Source organism: Cervus elaphus, chromosome 33 (genome assembly GCF_910594005.1).
Source record: "Cervus elaphus chromosome 33, mCerEla1.1, whole genome shotgun sequence".
Classification (NCBI taxonomy): Eukaryota; Metazoa; Chordata; class Mammalia; order Artiodactyla; family Cervidae; genus Cervus; species Cervus elaphus.
The window spans coordinates 33,314,226-33,334,995 of NC_057847.1; the positions used below are offsets into that span (position 1 = coordinate 33,314,226).

General features: G+C 38.0%; 1 protein-coding gene across 2 annotated transcripts in view; it reads left to right on the plus strand.

The window, feature by feature from the left end:
• The first annotated feature begins 975 nt into the window (after positions 1–975).
• The window catches only part of TTC21B (tetratricopeptide repeat domain 21B), an 87,432-nt gene continuing 67,637 nt past the window's right edge, over positions 976–20,770 (plus strand). For both annotated transcript variants that reach the window (XM_043894344.1, XM_043894345.1), the window contains exons 1-6: positions 976–1,126; positions 6,482–6,611; positions 6,701–6,811; positions 10,633–10,799; positions 12,895–13,017; positions 15,699–15,856. In XM_043894344.1, coding sequence (XP_043750279.1) covers positions 1,106–1,126; positions 6,482–6,611; positions 6,701–6,811; positions 10,633–10,799; positions 12,895–13,017; positions 15,699–15,856 — 710 coding nt within the window. In that variant the 5' untranslated portion in view covers positions 976–1,105. The remainder of the gene's footprint in view (positions 1,127–6,481; positions 6,612–6,700; positions 6,812–10,632; positions 10,800–12,894; positions 13,018–15,698; positions 15,857–20,770) is intronic.

The following is a 20,770-nucleotide window of genomic DNA, read 5'->3' on the forward strand; positions in this document are numbered from 1 at the left end:
CATCCTTTCCCACAAGATTGACATTACCTAAACTCCTGGCATATAAAAAGGTTAATGTTTTTTGACTGCTTAACAAACTTAAGATCTGATTAAGGCAACTCTGAATTATATCAACTAAATTAAAATAATTGGGATTGAAATTTGGAATCCGTGTAAAAGACTCTACAAAGATTAGTTAAACTTCAAATCTTCCTCTGAAAATATCTTTAAGCAGAAATACGAAATCTCTTAGTTCATTATATTTCAATTTAATTCACTAAATAACTTAAGAAATCTATCAGCAACTGACAGTTGCCTAACTGGCACAAACATAAATGTTTGTGTAGGGATTAAATCTATTCTCAGTTTAAAATCGGCAATATTATTTTTAACTGAAAAACTAGGTTACTTTATTGGTTCCTCTCATCATCAGGGAGTAAAAAAGGGCTTTTTTTTTTTTTTTTTTTAAAGGACTAATTTAATGTGCATTCTAACAGGAAACGCGAGATTTCCAGCAATGCTCGCAAAGATAGGCCCCAGAAGCTCATCCCTTTCTGTTAAGAGCTTGTGATTTTTCTGCGCCACCTTGTGGCCATAATGCAACTACTACACGTGAAAGTTAAAGGCTTTTTCCTGCGCTGGTCAGGCCTTCTAAACAGTCGCAGTGCGGGAACCTGCCTCTACTCAAACACGCAGAAAATGGTGTCTTTCTTTGTAGTCAGTGATGGGAAACACACTTGCCTTTTCCCTCCGTTCTCCTCCATTTCCTTCATTCTTTAATTCCTTATCCTGGAGACCGCCCCCCCACCGCCCTCCCACCGCCCTCCTCGGGTCGTTTCCGCGTTGGGCCGCCTCCACCTCCCGGGGCAGGCGGTGGGTACTGCCCCCTTCCCCACGCGCAGCGCTCCCTCCAGGTCCCCGCGGCGCCTGGACCTGCAATCCCTGCCGCGAGGGCCCGCCCCCTCACACTGGCAGCCAATGGCGGCTCGGATCCGCCCCGCCCCGCCCCTCCCGCCGCGTCCCGAGCGAGTTTGGGCCTGGGCGGCGGGGCTTGAGCCCCTGGCTCTGCTGTTAGGCTTCGGCAGGCGCACGATCGGGAGGCCTGCGGCCTGGCCTTGGGGAAGCAATGGACTCGCAGGGGCTGAAGGTGAGCGGGCAGGATGTGGCCGCGTGTTGCTGTCGGGGGATGGCGAGGGGCCGGGGGGCGTGGGAGAGCGCGCGGGCCGACCGGGCGAGGCCGTTGTTTCTTGCGGTGCCCGCTGCCCAGTCCGGCTGGGTGTCCCCGTTTGGGGCGCCGGCCTGTGGTGTACATCACCTGCTCTCCCTCCGCCGACCCTGCGTAGGAATCTTCAGGTCGGGCAGCCCCCCCCCGACGCGCTGCCTCCGAACTGCCGTTAAGGTGCTTGTCCCATCTTGTTGGCCGTGTTTACTTTTACTTTTGCACCCTGTTTGCTCATAAGGTTTTTAGTCACTTTATGACCCCGAGTGCGACTCCGAGGTGCGATTTTTAAGGACTCCAGCAAACTAGTGTCAGCAATCCCCCTGCGATGGTAAAAGGAGCAAAAAGATTTTATGAAATCAATTAAAGACATAGGCTTGAAAATGGAGTATTTTAGGGTGATGGTCGGACACGACTAAGCGACTGAACAACAACTTCTCTGTTTATCACTGTTGCATCTGTTCGGCAAATATTTAATGGCGATCCACTTAAGAAATGATACGAAAACAAAATATGAGACTTGGAAATAAAAGAAGTTACTTTTTAGGATCATGATCTTATCCATTCATTTGTTCACTGATTCCCTTGTTCAACACTGTGTGTCCACTGGAACTGGGGATAGTAATGAATAGAACAGTCCCCGCCTTCACTGGGGAAGAAGTGAAGTTTTATAGTCTATTGCTGGCGAAAACCTTAATTAAATTAATTCAACAAATGTTTATTGAATGTGTCCCTTGTGTCTATCATTGTTCTAAGCTCTCAAGATAATAAACCTTGCAGATAATAAGCCCTGTAATAATAAAGCTAAGAAAAACCCTCCCAAATCTTTCTACATTTGAGGGGGGGAGGAGTTAGTCCATAAACAGGTGAATGCAGTGTGTAGTGGTATTTGCTGGTGATGAGTGGATGGAGAACACTTAGCCAAATGACAGAGTCTTTTGCTTTTTTGTCTGAAATTTTACATTATTTTCCTGTGGAGCCTTTCCGGTCTCCTTAAATTTGTTCTTCATGTTGCCACCTAAATGAACTTTTCAATAAAAACACTTTTCATGCTAAAAAGTGTTGTTTTTAGCATGATAAAATCAGCTCAATAGGAGGTCCTTCTTGACCCCAGCTTTTTCTCCAACCTCCTCTTCCAATTATCCCTGTTCTACTAAAGCCTCTAGAAATGGCAAACTTTCTCTATAATGGGCCAGGTGGTACATATTCAGGCATTACCGACCATAGGGTCTCCGTGGTATCCAGTCTGCTGTCATAGCATGAAAACAGCCATAGACAATACTTAAGCAAATGAGCGTGGTTTTGTTCCAATAAAACTTTACTTACGGACCCTGAAAGTTGAATTTCATGTAAGTTTCATATATTTTTCTTCTCTTTTTTTTTGCTCACCCATTTGGACGTGTTAACTTGCTGGCTGTGTGAAAACGGGCAGCAGGCCAGATGTGGCCCCTACGCCTCAGTGTGCTGGGCCCCGCTCCAGCATACAAGGCTGCTTTGAGTCCTCTCCATCCTCACCCGATCCCAGGGAATCATGGCTTAGTTCTGCCTTCTGTGTTTGATTCCTCTTTTGACTGACTTCCTTTATGAATCATGAAAGAGGAATGGGTAAGAGTATGTATGTAGGAAGTAGGAGTTTGTGAATAGAATCAGTTTCTAAGTCCTCCCCAAGAATTTTACTCTTCCATTCTCCCATACCCCAGCCTCACTCTCCTGCATTCCCAAAGCAGTTTATAAGTTCTTTTGTTGCATTTGCTACACTGTATTTCAGTCTTTTAAAAACTTTGCTTTATTGAAGTATGGTTGGTTAACAAGGTTGTATTTCTAGCGTACAGCAAAGTGACTCAGTTATAATTAACTGAGTTAATTCTTAATAATTAAATGAGTTAATTCTTTTTGATATTCTTTTCCATTGTGGTTTATCACAGGATATTGAATGTAGCTCCCTGTGCTATAGTAGGGACCTTGTTGTTTATGCATTCTGTATATAATAGTTTCTGCTAACTCCAAATTCCCAGTCTGTCCCTCCCCTATCTCCCTTCCTCCCTGGCTGCTACCAGGCTCTTCTGTCTGTGAATCTGCTTCTGTGTCATAAATAAGTGCATTTGTGTTATATGTTAATTCCACATATAAGTGATATCATATGTTATTGGTCTTTCTGACTTCACTTAGTATGATAATCTCTATGTTTATCCATGTTGCTGCAAAATGGCATTATTTTTATTACTAATATTCCATTATGTGTGTGTATATATATATACACACACATCTTCTTTATCCAGTCCTATGTCGATGGACATTTAGGTTACTTCCATGTCCTGGCTATTGTAAATAGTACTGCTGTGAACACTGGGGTATATGTACCTATTTAATTCGTTTCCTCCAGATATATGCCCAGGAGTGAGACCGCAGGATCATACGGCAACTCTATTTTTAGTTTTTTGAGTAACCTCTATATTGTTTTCCATAGTGACTGCGCCAACTTACAGTCCCACCAACAGTGTAGGAGGGTTCCCTTTTCTCCACACTCTCTCCAGCAATTGTTATTTGTAGATTTTTTTTTAATGACGGCCGGTGTGAGGTGATATTTCATTGTAGTTTTGATTTGCACTTCTGTATTAATTACCGATGTTGAGCATCTTTCTAATGTGTCTGTTGGCCATCTGTATGTCTTTGGAGAAATGTCTGTTTAAGTCTTATGCCCATTTTTCTATTGGGTTGTTTGGGTTTTCTTGTTGTTTCTGAGTTGTATGAGCTGTTTGTATATTTTGGATATTAAGCAAATATTTTGCAAATATTTTCTTCCAGTCCATAGGTTGCCTTTTTGTTTTGTTTATGATTTCCTTTGCTATGCAAAAACTTTTAAGTTTGATTCGGTCCCATTTGTTTATTTTTTCTTTTATTTATATTGTCTTGGGAAACTGACCTAAGAAAACGAATGGTACAATTTATGTCAGAGAATATTTTGCGTAAGTTCTCTTCTAGGAGTTTTATGGTGTCATGTTTATTTTTTAGTTTTTAAGTCATTGAGGTTTTTTTTTGTATATGTGGTATGAGGTTGTGTTTTAACTTCATTGATTTACATGCCACTATTCAGCTTTCCCAGCACCACTTGCTGAAGAGATGGTGTTTTCTCCATTGTATCTGTAACTCCAACATATTCTTACCTCCTTTGTTGAAGATTAGTCGACTATAGATGTGTGTTCAAATAGTCTTTAGATTCTAGTCTCAGTTGAAAATCTTAAGCTTTTCTAGGGCTTTTCTGGGACACGAACCATGTCGTATTCATCTTTATAGTCACTGTACTTTGTCCAGTGCCTGGCACTCAGTAAATGTTTTTGGATTGGACAACCTAACCTGAACCAAGACAGTAGAAATTGGTACGGGGAGTGGGAAGTAGACTAGAGGAACAGAAGAGCCTACTGACTGGTTAGACTTAGGGGGACTGTGCAAACAGGAAGACAGAATTCCTGAGTAGGTGTGTCTGTCTGGCTTGGGTGGTAGAGAAACTGAAAATAGAAATCTGGAGCTGTGATGAGAGGTCTTGACACGTTTTTCTGTTTTGTTTCTTTTTAATATCAACTTATGGAGTTTTGAGGAACTTCCCCCACCCCCCCCCCCCCCGAATAAGAGGAATTGAGTATGATAACTCAAGTCACAATGACCTGTAAATTACTACCAGCATTTTATCAGTGAGCAAACTGAGGTGCTGTCAGATGACCAGAAATTTGAAACCAGGTCTTTTTACTTTAAAATCCATGTCCTTTTTATGTTACCATGCCCCTGCCTTTCAGGAGAGTTATATAGGTGCTTAGCGATACTAACTGCTGAACAGAAAATCAAGCAAGATGATATTAAAAGTGTCCAATTCTTTGCTATTCTGTGGACTGTAACCTGCCAGGCTCCTCTGTCCGTGGAATTCTCCAGGCAAGAATACTAGAGTGGGTTGCCATGCCCTCTTCCAGGGGATCTTCCCAACCCAAGGATCCAACCTGAGTCTCCATCTGGGCCACCAGGGAAGCCCCAAAAGTGTCCTTAGTTGTAGCAAACCAAGTCACTCGCAACCTTAGGGAAGAGGCTCTGGAGGAAACCTGCGCTTTTCTGCGATGTGCTGTGGGGGTCTCGGAAACGACATCTGAATCATGCTTTGAAGAAACTGGCTGAGAAGGGCCTAGAGAACAGCAACCAGAGGAGGGAAGCACAGTGAAGGTTACAGGGGACGTTTGCCTGGCTGTTCTAGAAAAGCTCTCAGACTGTAACCCTCCAGAAACAGTAGACGGTGAAAAAAAAAAAAAAGCTGTATAGACACTCATTTTAACCCTGTCAATGCGTGCTTTATTTGTGTTTCTCACAGATGAGCCAGCTGAAGAGTCATACTAGATAGGTATGGAATGGCCTGAATTGGTTCGTGGAGGTGAACCAGGTGTATCTCAGTGATGGGAAATATGGAATATGGTTTCCCTCTTTGATTAGGTTAGCAACTAAGCCTTAGATAAGATCCTGAGAAAAACCGTATAAAGCATAGCTGCTAGTGGGCTTCCCAGCTGGCACTAGTGATAAAGAACCTGCCTATCAGTGCAGGAGACATTAGAGACACAGGTTTGATCCCTGGGTTGGGAAAATCCCCTGGAGAAGAGAATGGCTACCCACTCCAGTACTCTTGGCTGGAGAATCCCATGGACAGAGGAGCCTGGGGGGCTACAGTCTATGGAGTCCCAAAGAGTCGGACACGACTCAAGCGACTTAGTATAGCTGATAGTAGTTTTCTGCCTTGTATATGAATAATATAATTTTGAAAAAAGCCTGAAGAGAGTGATTTCCTTTAAAAAATAGATTCTTTGTTTTACTGACATTTATTTATTATGGAACTCGGAAAACATAATCTTTGACAATAAATTGCTGGGTTTAATAGGTCATTACTTTGTGATGCTACAAAAACAAAATAGAAACAAAGTGTTTGTTTGTTTTAAGAAACCTATGGTCTGGCGATAGAAGCCTCTAGTCTTTTTTTAACTTTTTTTGTAATTGAAAGTACTCTGACTTTGATATTGTTAAGAAAGCATTTAGGAGAAAAAGATTGAAATTATTAGAAAATATTGTTATTTTAGTAATCTTTTGTTAATTGTGTTCTATATTCCTTAGTACTAAGTTCTAGGCTTTAACAATATTTTAAGGAACTTGGAAGAAAAAATACAGTAAGTTTTAGATTATTCAAGATCTTAGATTAATGCCTGCTTGTTAGAGTATTTCAAGACATTGGAATCTCTTAACTTTATTTCCTTTTAGGCTTTGATTAATTACTACTGTCAGGAGAGATATTTCCACCATGTGTTACTTGTTGCCAGTGAGGGAATGAAGAGCTATGGCAGTGACCCAGTCTTCAGGTTTTATCATGCCTATGCTACATTAATGGAAGGTACATGCTAATTATTAAGCACTTCCACAAGTTTTAAATTCTTGTTTTGCACCAAGGATAATTTTTCACTTTGTGGTTTTGATTTTCAGGTAAAATTCAAGAAGCTCTTCGAGAATTTGAGGCTATTAAGAATAAACAAGATGTATCACTTTGTTCTCTAATTGCACTGATATACGCTCATAAAATGAGCCCTAATCCAGGTATAGTATTTAAGTATAATGCTTAGGCAGTTTTTTCTACTCAGTTCATTTTGATTTTTGTCAATTACCTTAACCTTCAGTCTGTTCATACTGTATTATATATTGTCTGTGGATACTATAAATATCATATTTGTTTTATCGTCCTAACAAGACCTTAAGTTTATTAAGCACAAGAAATATGAGTCTTTTCTAGCTTTCATATTTCTTATATCCTATGGCAGAAGTTTCATTAGTCTGTAGGAATTGTTTGAATTAATATAAAGGTGACTATGTATTAGCAATGGTTAAACCAAAAAAGGACAGCTCAAAATAGGCGTATACCTAAATTACTCTGTAGCAGTCAATTTTAACTTGTGTGCATATATAGTTAAATGTGTTTCCTCTCTTCTACTATATCTTAAGCTTCTTAAAAGCCCTTATATCCCCCAAGGGGGCTAGCTCTTTTTAAGATATTCAGCAAATTTTTATCCAGTAGTAGGTTGGGAGATATGATTAGATTATATAAGGAACTTTATACATAAACCAGTAATTAAAATTATGTGAACTGTCTTAATATTTAGTGTATCTTAATGGCTAAGGCAGAACAGTATTAAAATTTTAGGTAATAACAAAGAAATAATATTGTGTTCATCCATACATATCTAGTAACAGCTAATAGCATCATAAAAAGAGATTTTGTTTCAAGTAGTTGGAAACTTAGCAAATGTCATAGAATTTTTTAAAATAATAGAAAACAGTTTTTTCTTAATCAGAGTATCACTTACATCCTTCCCACACATATACATGTACAAATCAATAAAATGTTATTTAATATGTTTAGCTTGTCAACAAATCTAACAACTAGATACTTTCTGCACGGGACTGTATCAGATAAAGCAAGGGGTTCCCAACCTCAGGGTGGTAGACCAGTACCTTCTGTCAGATCAGTGGCCATAGTAGATGAGGAATAAAATGCACACTAGATATGATGCACCTGAATCATTCCCAGACTAGCCCCCTCCAAGTTTGTGGTAACAATGTCTTCCTGGAACTGGTCCCTGGTGTTGAAAACATTGGGGACTGCTGAAGAGGAGCCACAAGAATTGTAAGAAGTGATCTGCAGCATCAGTTTATAATTTAGTTGGGAAAGAAAATGTTAAACCCACAAAGATTAAATACTAATGTTACTCTTAATGATACAAAATAAAACAGATGAATCCATAGTTAATTGAAAATGGCATGTACTGTTTATCCATATCAGTAGGCTGGGAGGGCTTTGTGGAAATGGAGATTGGTCTTGTCTTTGAAGGATAGCTAGGGTTTGAGTATAAAGCATATTTGTCAGACAGGAGAACTTGGTGGGCAAATATGTCAAAATGGTTCAGGATTAGGCTCCTCTCTGGATCCCCTTTCTCTGTGCTCCGGCAGGAGTGTATATAGCTGGAGCAGAGAGTTTGCATAGAAAAGCTAATATAGTCAGTAAGCCAAAAAAAAAAAAAGTAACAAAATATTTTCTTCCTGAAACAAATTGTTATTTAATTGGTTATTCCCAAGAGTACTGGTTCTGTTGGAAAATGTGATTTCCAGGACATTAAAAAGATGGAGGCAGAAACATTGTTTAGAGACACCTGCGTCCTCACTCGACTTTGCATAGATGATGCTGAGTGGGCTTGCACTCAGGAGAGGCCCAGAAGCCTGTCAGTCTCGCTGAGAAAGGGCCTAGATTGTTCTTGTACGTTCTTCCAGAATATTGATGAAAGCCCTGGTAATGAAAAGGCTGTGATGCATTAAGAACTGGAGCTGAAAAAAAAAAAAAAAAAAAGAACTGGAGCTGATATCTGGCAAGAGCCAGCTTTGTGAGCTAACTGATTCTCTGCTTGATGGAAATGTAGGCAGGAAGGTGCAATGCCTGCTTCTGCCCTGATAAGTTCTGTTTCTGTATCAGGACTATTTGATGAAAATTTCTGAAGGTGTTCCATGGGCATGTTGGGCAGAAGGGATATCTTGCCAATCAATCTGGGCCTCCGGAATGAGATTTTGTTTCCTAAATTCAAAAAGTTGTACCTTGGTAATCCTGTACTTAAGTTTATATCACTAGAGTTAAGAGGAAGAGTCATGTACCTTTCCTTGGCGGCCATTTCCCAAAAGTTAGTCTGTTGGAATCTCAACCCTCAACTTCACATTTCTTTTTCCTATTACCTGACTGATCCACATTCTGATTTGACCCAGGATTTGGATCTAATTGACGTTTGTGTCCTAAGCACATACATAACAGATTAAATAGAAGTGATTAGACTTTTAGAAGTCACTCAGTAATGTCTGACTCTTTTGTGACCCCATGGACTGTAGCCCGTCAGGCTCCTCTGTCCATGAGATTCTCCAAGCAAGAGTACTGGAGTGGGTAGCCATTCTCTTCTCCTGGGGATCTTCCCGACCCAGGGATTGAACCCACGTGTCTTGTTTCTCCTGCATTGGCAGACAGATTCTTTACCATTAGCGTCACCTGGGAAGCCCATTAAACTATATGAGTAGCAGTAATTATACCACTTTTCATTGGCCTATGACAGCAGCCTGATGTGTGTTTTAGAATTGGATTAAGAATTAGGGTAATTTGACTACTAGTTCTGGATTTTCCCTTAATAATTGTCCTATATTAGAGTCGTTAATAACTTTTTTTAATGTCTTGAGAATGACATAAACCATAGAATGGCAGTGTGGTCACAGTAGTTGTTAGCTACACATGGCTATAGAGCATTTGAAATGTGTCTTACTTGAGGATATGAATTTTAAATTTAATTAATTTACTTTTACTGGTAGTTGATTCGGTTGTTAGAAATATGTTTAGGATGAATATGATTGTGTTTTTTTCCAAAATAAATTTTATGAAATCTAAGTATAAAGATTTTCTGAAGAAAATTTAACATCTTAATTGAGATGTGCTTTGCGTAAAGTGCATATCAGAATTTGAAAAGAAGGGAAAAAAAGGAAATTATCTTCTTTTTTCAAATCCAAATGAAATCATCATTTGGATATATTGGGTCAAATAAAATATATTATTAAAGTCAATTTTACTTCTTTCTTTTTACTTCTTTGTAGCTACTAGGAAATTTTAAACTACTTAGTTCAGTTCAGTTGCTCAATCATGTCTAACTCTTTGCAACCCATGGACCACAGGATGCCAGGCCTCCCAGTTCATCACCAACTCCTGGAATTTACTCAAACTCATGTCCATTGAGTCTGTGATGCCGTCCAACCATCTCATCCTCTGTCATCCCCCTTTCCTCCTGCCTTCAGTCTTTCCCAGCATTGGGGTCTTTTCCAATGAGTCAGTTCTTCGCACCTGGTGGTCAAAGTATTAGAGTTTCAGCTTCAGCATCAGTCTTTCCAATGAATATTCAGGACTGATTTCCTTTAGGATGGACTGGTTGGATCTCCTTGCTGTCCAAGGGACTCTCAAGAGTCTTCTCCAACACCACAGTTCAAAAGCATCAATTCTTCGGCGCTCAGCTTTCTTTATATTCCACCTTTCACATCCATACATGACTACTGGAAAAACCATAGCTTTGACTAGAGATGGACCTTTGTTGGCAATGTAATGTCTCTGCTTTTTAATATGCTGTTTAGGTTGGCCATAACTTTTCTTCCAAGGAGCAAGCATCTTTTAATTTCATGGCTGCAATCACCATCTGCAGTGATTTTGGGGCTTGCATATTTCTTGCATTTATTTCTACTAGTGTTGCTATAAAGAGAAGAACTATATTCTCTGCTGTTAATTATCTGACCTATCATAAACTCTTGATTAGAATTTAATTTTCACTTAGTGTGTTTTTTCCCTCTCCCAGATAGAGAAGCTATTCTTGAATCAGATGCCAGAGTGAAAGAGCAGCGTAAAGGAGCTGGACCAAAAGTTTTGTACCATGCAGGCTTGTTTTTGTGGCACGTTGGTCGGCATGATAAAGCGAGAGAATATATTGACCGAATGATCAAGATATCAAATGGGAGTAAAGAGGTAGCTGATTTTCTTATTTTGAAATAGTATCTTTAAAGAAACCTTAGTGTTATTTATATATTCAGTGGTATTCTTTGTCATTGCCCACTCTATGCTCACTTTATAAGTAACAGCTTTATTTTGATATTTTGTAAAATTCTGGTTTTCTTAGGTTGCTTTTTTAATGCAGTCTATTAGCTCTTGATGAGATCCCTTCCTGCTTCCTTCCCTCCCTTCCTTCCTGTCCTTTCTCTTTCCTTCCTTCCCACTCTCCTTATTGCACTGCTCTAGGTACAGGGCACCTTTATGTGCACTGTTATTAGAAAGATAAGAAATGCATAAACTTTACTTTCATGAACGAATCACCTAGCAGTGTTGTAGAGCACATACCCAGTTAATATTAGGAGAAAATTGACAAATGGAATGAGAATTGTGATTAAAATGTGCAGGGAAATATTAGGTTAGCATTTATTGCTCATTTATTTTGTGCCTGGCACTATTCACCCATTACATAAATGTTAGGAGAATGAAGAAGAATTTCTTGAAGGAAGTAGTATTTGAGCTAAAATTTGAAAGATGGATACAGTTTCCACCAGCAAAGATTATGGAAAAGGGAAGTAGATATACCCAACATGGGAGATAATATGGAGATAAGGAAAACAAGGAGACACATAGGTTCTGGGTACAGTGAGAACCTCACATCTGACCAGAGTTTAGGGTATACAGAAGAGAATGGAAGAAAAGGTCGGAAAAGTAGATTGGGGCAAATTGAAGGATCTTGATGGGTAGGTACAAATATTTGTATCTAGTTTGATATGCATTGAGGGTCATTGAAGATTTTTAATCATGTCAGTGATACTTTAAAGTGAAAATTCAGAATATGAATTTAGCAAAGGTTTACAGGATGAACTGGCCTGAGGAGAAACCAGAATGCAGGCCCCTTTGCAAAGATAGTGCTTTATGCAAAATGTTTTAAGAACCTACACTAAAATTATACAGTGTATAGGAACTTGAGAATTATCAAATACCTGCAAGATTTTACAACTTACTATAAATAGTGCAGGAAAGATACTGAGGTGTCAGATACCAAGGATGTCTGTCTGAAGTTTTAAGCCTGGACAATTCACAGACCAGTTAACTTGGATAAAAAACACATTGGGATGAGAAGGTAATCTTGGAGAGAGGTGATGTGTTTGCCTTTAGACGTGCTATATTTCAGGCACTGGCAGAACAGTGAGATGAAGACAGTAGATGAACTTTTGGAAAGAAAAGAAAAAATTAGAAGAGGTGTTGAAATAGAAATAAAGGTTGGGAATTATCCACAAGTTTGAAACAATTCAAATAAGGACAGTGATCTAGTGAGTACAAGTAGCACTGTTTAAGAATTCTTACCTGTCTTTTCAGGTATAATACAGGGAAGTAAATATGATCTTAGTTAAAGATTTAAAAGTTTTAGTAATTCACCTAGAATTTTTTTTGACAGAGGGGAGCAGATTTCATAGCTTTTTATTTGGCATTAAAAAGAAAAATAATATATGAGTATCCATCTTATTTCTAATCCTATAAACCTTGCAGCGAATTGGCTAACTAACATTTTTGAAGGTAAATGTTCATGACTGCTTCATTTTTAAATTTCTGAGGGCATTTTATCCTTTTATTTGAATCTTACTGGAATAGTCAAAGAGAATGAGATAGTTGCCAAATTATCTTAATATTTAATAAATGTGAAACAAGGAACTTCTTCCTCATCTTATTTCATTTGGTCTGTTTCCCCCAAAAAAGTAACATGTTTAACAATTATTGATAATAGTTTATTAGAAAAGCCCCATGTAAGATTATTGGTTATTTAGCATAAATGGAATATTTTACAAACTTCTTCATATTAATACTGACTATAGTAGTAATCTTAAAGACTGAAATTCATAATAGTTCTCAAGTCTCGAGGCTGGCAAGGGCTTGAAAGTGATTTTATTATAGTTTTATTTTTCATAAGATTATTCAATAGAGTGATTTTTGTGACTGATTACAAATAAGAATGATGTGGAGTTTAACTCATCAACATTTGTTTCTTTCCTTTCCAAGAAAAAATAAAATATTAGAATTATTTGTTTTACAGGGACAGGTTTTGAGAGCATGGCTTGATATTACAAGAAGAAAAGAACCTTATACTAAAAAAGCATTAAGATACTTTGAAGAGGGATTGCAAGATGGGAATGATATTTTTGCTCTACTGGGTAAGGTGAGTTGGAGTTAGATTAATAAAATGATGTTTTAAAATTTATTTGTAATATATCTGAAACCCAACAAAACTAAGTAGCTCAAAATGATGGTTTTAAATGATACTTTCAACTCTCAACTGCATTTGTATAGGATGATGAACAGTAAACTAGGGAAAAGTACTCCTTGCCAAATTCTTAAATCCTGGGTCAGTTTTAATTGTTTTTGTTGTTGCTGTTAGTTGTGGTAGTTCCTATATTATTTACTCACCAATCATCTATGATGTGTCTTAATATGTGTGAGACATCACTCTACATACTAGGGATACCCTGAGCAAAATAAAACGTCTTTCTTTTATGAAGCTTATGTCCTACTGGTGGAGAGAGACAAAACAAAGCAAATTAAGTAGTATTTTAGAAGGTGATAAGTACAATGGAAGAATATACAGCGAGAAGTACAACTGGGGTATGAAAGCAGTTTTAAATGATGTAGTCAGAGAAAGTGACATTTGAGCAAAGATATATAGGAGGTGAGGTTTGAAGCCATGTGGGCCCCTAGGGAGAGCATTACAAATAGATGGGTAGAGAGTTCATATACCTTAAGGCATATTCATTTAGTCTGGAGACTAAAGCAGAATGAGTGAAGGGGAGAGAAGTGAAGGATTGAGGGAAAGGTGAGTGTCAGGGCAGGTGGGCATGGATGGGATAGGGATGAGAGGCTGGCTGCTTCTGTAAAGCCTTTAGCTGTTGCTTTGAACCGGGTAGATTGGCAGCTGATGAAAAGAGAAATAGCATGCTATCACTTACCCATACACTGGGAGGGATAACCAAGTGGTAAAGTCATTAGAAATCATTGGTGGGTGGAAGTATTTAACTTGGACTCTTTCTTCAATCCCATTGATGACTTTGAATGCCTTAAAAATTTTTTTAATTTCAGCAAAAAGAAACTGAATTTATATTAGGAAAAGAGTCTATTAAATTAGCAATTTGGGGGAGGGGATAAAAAAGAAAAAGAGGATTATTAGTGTCTTGGCTACTGCCAATGTCCCTACATTGCCCTTGTCAGTTTCCATGGCTAGTGAGCTTGTTCAGATGCTTGTCATCAGGACAACTAGAATTCATACTGATTGGACTCAGGTTTTGCCTAATGGCACTGCAGGAGTTTATGGGCATATAGCAAGGTTTTTTTTTTTTTTTTTAAGTTTTTCTGTATCATTTCTCTTCCTCTCTAGTCCTTAAAGCAAAGCTAGTAGATAATCTTCTCAGGTAGGGCTATTTCAAGTGTTAATATAAGCAGCTTAGGAGGATTTTCCCTTTTCCTCTAATACTTTTTAGACTGATATAACCCATTCTTTTTCTTTTTCTGATATAACCCATTCCAATTATGTATGTATTTTTCAGTTCATTCAGTCAGAGGCTTGCATTAGTTGAATTCCACCCAGAATGATATGCACCAATTATATAGCAAATTTAGCTTCATTTAATATGGTATGTTGCATTCATATGGGAGGTAATGGTCTAAGGAAGTACTAAATGTGCTCTGTTGGCATGATTTTATTTTAAGTTACCAGCTATTCAGACAGATTCCAAATGTGTCTATATATTTTTAAAAATTATCTTTATTCTTTTTTGCTATATTGTATGCCATTGAGAAGTTTAAGTAATTTATTTTGATGCAGTCAATGGCATCATTGGATGGTTCTCACACTTTTCCTTTAATTCTTTGGGAATATAATCTCAAACTGATTTCAGGAATGTATTGCAGATATACTGTGCATCTGTTGAGGCAGATGCTCATTTTGAACTGAGATATTCTAGGACTAAATTTATTCCTGAAGGGGATTCAGTAACACGTTTTTAAAAATCTGACATATGATAAATAGGCCTCATCATCTGTTCCTAAAGCACATACTATATTTGTAGATTTATATTTTCTGACCACGAAAGTAATTACATGTACATTGTAGAAAAATTTTAGAATATAGTAATATCTGAATTAAAAATAAATATCAGCATTGGAGATAACCAGGTAAACTTATTATATTGTAAATGACACCTCCTTGTTTCATACGTATAGATCTACAAATTAACATAATGACCTTTAATGGCACCTGAAATCTTATTAAATAAATATACTGTCATTTAATCCTATGTGGCCATTTTGGGTTACTTTAACTTTTTCTATTATAAATAATCCTGCCATAAATATCCAGTTATGTCTTTAAGATAATTCTTAGAAGTGAAAATATTGAGATAGTTTTGCAATTTATATTGCTTATCTCTAAAAATTTTTTAAGGCTGAAAGTAATTTTTTTAAAAAGATAAAAATTTCTTAGTTTTACATGCTACTTACAGATATCCTGGAAATATTTTATTCTAAAAGGTAATTTTTCTGTTATAAATACATTTTTTTTGATATATATTTCAAAATTTTATCCTGTAATTATATTTCTGTTATTTAAAAGTGAATTTTTAAAAAATCACTTATTATATAAAATATTTTGATTCTGTGTGATGTTTCAAAATTTTGTTTGATTAAAACTTACTTTTCTGATTACAAAAGTGATGACTATTCCTTACAGAAAGGTCAGAAAGCAAAAATATAGAAAATGTTAAATGCTAGAATTCTACCTCACCTGCTGTGAGAACCTAAGTGTATATGATCACAGTTTTGATGTCACTTTTTACTTTTTTCTCCCATTAGGCACAGTGCCTTGAGATGCGCCAGAATTATTCAGGTGCTCTGGAGACTGTGAACCAGATAATCATGAATTTTCCAAGTTTCCTTCCTGCTTTGGTAAAGAAAATGAAACTACAACTAGCCTTGCAGGATTGGGACCAGACAGTTGAGACAGCACACAGGTTAAGTAAAACAAGATCTCACAAGTATCTTTAGGTCTGGTTTTAATTTCCAGAAAAAAGAAAATCTATGTGTAGTTTTTTCTTATAAGATATTTTCAGTTTGATTTTTTTCAAATAATATAGAATTGAAGAAAACCTTGACATTGCACTGTTTTTAAGGGCTGAATTTATCGATTTACATAAATATATATTAACACCTGAGTAGTTATTCTAAGACACTCTTAAGGTTCAGAAGGATAATAATTGCTGACCTCATGAAGCTTATATTCAAATGAGAGGAACCATGTAATAAGTAAACAAATAAGAAATTTTGTAGGGTGCTAGAACGTTATAAGCTCAGTGGAGAAAAAGTAAAGCTGGAACGTGAAATAGGGAGTTGAGGGAAGGGCTTCGATTTTATCAGCTGATCAGGGAAGGTCTCCGAGAAGATGGCATTTGACTGAGGGAGCAAGCATGCAGACATTCCAGAGAAGGTTGCAGACAGAGGGAAATGCAAGTGCAAAGTCCTTGAGGCAAGAGTCCGTGTCATGTGGTTAAGGGTGGGAAGGAGCAAGATGACTAGGCGGTAACCTCAGAACAGAGGTGGGAGGGAGAAGGGTGCCAGGTTGTGAAGGGTCTTGTTCATCATTGTCAAGATTTTAGTTTTTCTTCTGAAGTCTGAGGGCCTTGGATGGTTCCCTCTCTCTTCTTCCCTCTCTGCTTTTCCCTCTTTCTCTCCAGCAGTCTCTTCTTTTTCTTACTGTTAATGTCTCTTTCTTACTGTTAATGAAACGAGGATTTTTATCCAGCAGGTATTCCATGATAGGAATTGTATTGATTGTGTGCCGTATTAGCATATAACTTGTTGCTTATACTCAGTTTTTCCATTAAATTGTTGATGGATCCAGAGGCTTGGTTAGATTCACATTTGATACTTGTTTGTTGATGTGTTCTTCCATCAAAAAGACATAATCTCTGCTTGCCTCTTTTTTGTGTGATATTAGTAGCAATTCATGCTTGGTTTAGAATTATAGTAAGATTATATCTTTCCTTCTGCATTTCGTAGTTAAAATACTCCTATAAAGAAAAACTTAAGCTTGTTCGTTATCTAATGTTACAGTTCGTATAGGAAAAGTTGGATAAATGCTTGCGTCTTTGACCTTATTCCCAGGTTTCAGAAACAAGCAAAAAAGGCCCCTTGCAGACCTAGCATTCTCCAGTGGTGATTAAGGATTTGAGTTTGTTTGTTTATGTGATATGGATTAAACTTGAGTGTTTCTAACCATTTTGGTTATTATAGTTGCTCAGATTGACTTATCTTTGGTCATTAGTAGCTTCTTCAAGTCCTTATGACATGATCCTAGAAGTCTTTGGTAGTGTCCGTACTGTTGCATACGGCAAGATATACCAGGGTTATTGTGTATTTACTGACCCATTATGGGTATCAGCCACTGTACAGGGCAATCTTAACTCCTTTTGCTGAGAAGTGGTATTTGGAGGCCACAGTTTGTGCATAAATAAGTTTCTGATATTTACACTTTTCAGATTTTTTTCCTAAGCACTGTTTGTGGGCTGGGAGTTGGAAGTATCTACATAATAATGTGCAAAATATATGTATGTATTGTGGGGGCATTTAAAAAAATGATAAACAGGCTTGTTATGTAGTTTTTAAACTTGATTTTTCTTTAACTTAGTATTTCATTAGCCATGAATGGTGTCTATAAGGTGAACGTAAATATAGTTTATTTTATCTTTCCCCATTGAGAGGCATTTAGGCTATTTTGAATTTTTTGCTATTCTAATTATTGCAGTGAACACATCTACCCACTCAGCCACACACACACGTCTTTGTACACATGGAGAAGTATTTCTGGAGGATGGTTTCCCAAATGACAAATTACTGATTTAAAGGGAAGTTTATTTTTTGGGGTAAGCTAAACTCCTGTGAAAAGTAGATACAAACATATGTTTATTTTTGTCATCTGTAATTGTTTTGAGTGGGTGTAAGACTTGATCAGTCAGCCTTTCTCCACATTGTCTTTAAGGAACCTAAATTCTTTGCGTCTTGCAACTCTGCCTTTTCCTAAAACCTCATGATGCTGGTGTCCAGCTGGTAAGAGAGGAAAGAATGTGGAGGAGTCACTCTGCCTTTCTTAAAAGTCCAGGCCCGGACTTGGCACATAGTGCTTGCTCTCACATTGGCCACGGCTACCTGCAGAGATGGCTGGGAGATTGGGAAGCCCAGAGCCCAAGCAGATAAGGGCAGAGTGATTTTGAGGAGAGAGTGCAGTCCCTGCCTCAAATGTACACATTTGACATTGGATAAATACTACCGAGTTGGAGAAACTATACTAACTTATACTAGCATCATTAGTCTATTGAATGTCCCCTCCCCTATCCTCAGGAATTTTGGCTATTGTCAATGTGAGGTTTTTGTTTTTTTATTTTTTTAAAAACAATATGGTAGGATAAGAATGGTACCTTATTTTTATTTTCATTTCCTTGTTTGTGTTGAAATTGAGCATTTTTTTAATGCTAAAAGCTATTATTTTTTCCCCTGTATATTCACTGGTCCTTTTTTTCTTATTAACTAGATCTGTTTGTTCCTATATTTCTAATGGATTTTGACATCTTTTAAGAGGTTCTCCATCATGTTTCTTTTCTGATGGTTTTCTTGGCCTTTTGCAGTTGACTATCAGAATAGCTTGTTAAAAAAAAATACAAAAACCTTATAAGATGTTGGGTTGAATTGCATGAAACCTGTAGATTATTTGGGGAGGATTTCTTTAATCCCAAATTGGTAGTATCTTTAGGCAGCTACTGATGTGCAGCGAATAACCACACATCTCAGGGCATGTGATAATATGCGCTCATTTCTCACTTTGGTGTGGATCATGTAGGGTCACTGACCCAGTCCAGATGTGGCTGGGGCTCCGCTTCAAGTTTCCTGTCTAGCTGAGAGGGCGTGAAACCTCGCTGCAGTTTGGACTCAGGTCAGCTCTAAGGGTGTTCTTCTCTGGGCTCCAGCCAAATAGCACCAGCCTCTTAGAGGAGACCCTTCTGGTGATGGCAGAGATGCAGAGGACAAGCAGAGATATGCAATGCCTCTGAAACAGGGGCGGCGCACTGCCATTCCTGTCCACATCCTACTGGCCAAGAAAAAGCTCCAAGTTGTAGTTGGGGGCGGTGAAGTACAAGCCAGCATTTGTAGGAGGAGCTGCTCAGTTACATGGCAGAAAGCATGTATCAGGGAGAGTGAAAAAAGCTGCAGCTAATAATGTAGCATGCCATGCGTGATAAACCTAATGTGTTTCCCCATTTGTTCATTTCCATCAATTCTTCAATGCTCAGCTTTCTCTATGGTCCAACTCTCACATTCATATATGACTACTGGAAAAATCATAGCTTTGACTATATGAACTTTTGTCAGCGAAGTAATGTCTCTCCTTTTTAATATGCTATCTAGGTTTGTCATAGCTTTTCTTCCAAGGAGCAAGCGTCTTTTAATTTGATGGCTGCACTCACCATCTACAGTGATTTTGGAGCCCAAGAAAAGAAAGTCTCACTGTTTACATTGTTTCCCCATCTATTTGCCATAAAGTGATGGGACCAGATGCCATGATCTTAGTTGTGTGAATGTTGAGTTTTAAGCCAACTTTTTCACTCTCCTCTTTCACCTTCATCAAGAGGCTCTTTAGTGCTTTGCTTTCTGCCGTAAGGGTGGTGTCATCTGCATATCTGAGGTTATTGACATTTCTCCCGGCAGTCTTGATTCCAGCTTGTGCTTCTTCTAGTCCGGCATTTGTACTTTGCATGATGTACTCTGCACATAAGTTAAATAAGCAGGGTGACAATATACAGCCTTGACATACTCCTTTCCTAATGTAGAACCAGTCTGTTGTTCCATGTCCATTCTAACTGTTGCTTCTTGACCTGCATACAGGATTCTCAGGAGCATGTAAGGTGGTCTGGTATTCCCATCTCTTTAAAGAATTTGCCACAGTTTGTTGTGATCTACACTGTCAAAGGCTTTAACGTAGTCAATGAAGCAGAAGTAGATGTTCTTCTGGAATTCTCTTGCTTTTTCTGTGATCCAGTGGATGTTGGCAATTTGATCTCTGGTACCTCTGCCTTTTCTAAATCCAGCTTGAACATCTGGAAGTTCTTGGTTCACATATCGTTGAAGCCTGGCTTGTAGAATTTGAGCATTAGTTTTGCTAGCATGTGAAATGAGTGCAATTGTGTGGTAGTTTGGACATTGTTAGGCATTGCCCTTCTTTGGGATTGGAATGAAAACTTGGAATTGGATTGGAATGACCTTTTCCAGTGCTGTGGGCACTGTTGCATTTTCCAGATTTGCTGGCATGTTGGGTACAGCACTTTCATAGCATAATTTTTTAGGATTTGAAATAGCTCATCTGGAATTCCATTACCTCCACTAGCTTTGTTCGTAGCAATGCTTCCTAAGGCCCACTTGACTTCGCACTCCCAAGATGTCTGACTCTAGGTGAGTGATCACACCATCGTGGTTATCTGGGTCATTAATATGTTTTTTCGTATAGTTCTTTCGTGTATTCTTGCCACCTCTTCTGACATCTTTTGCTTCTATTAGGCCCATACTGTTTCTGTCCTTTATTGTGCCCATCTTTGCATGAAATGTTCCCTTGGTATCTCTAATTTTCTTAAAGAGATCTCTAGTCTTTCCCATTCTGTTGTTTTCCTCTCTTTCTTTGCACTGTTCACTGTTCACTAGGAAGGCTTTCTTATCTTTCCTTGCTATTCTTTGAAACTCTGCATTCAAATGAGTATATCTTTCCTTTTTCTCTTTTGCCTTTTACTTCTCTTCTTTCCTCAGCTATTTATAAGGCCTCCTCAGACAACCATTTTGCCTTTATAAACATATTAAGATAAAGATCCAGAGATTCTTTTGGTTTT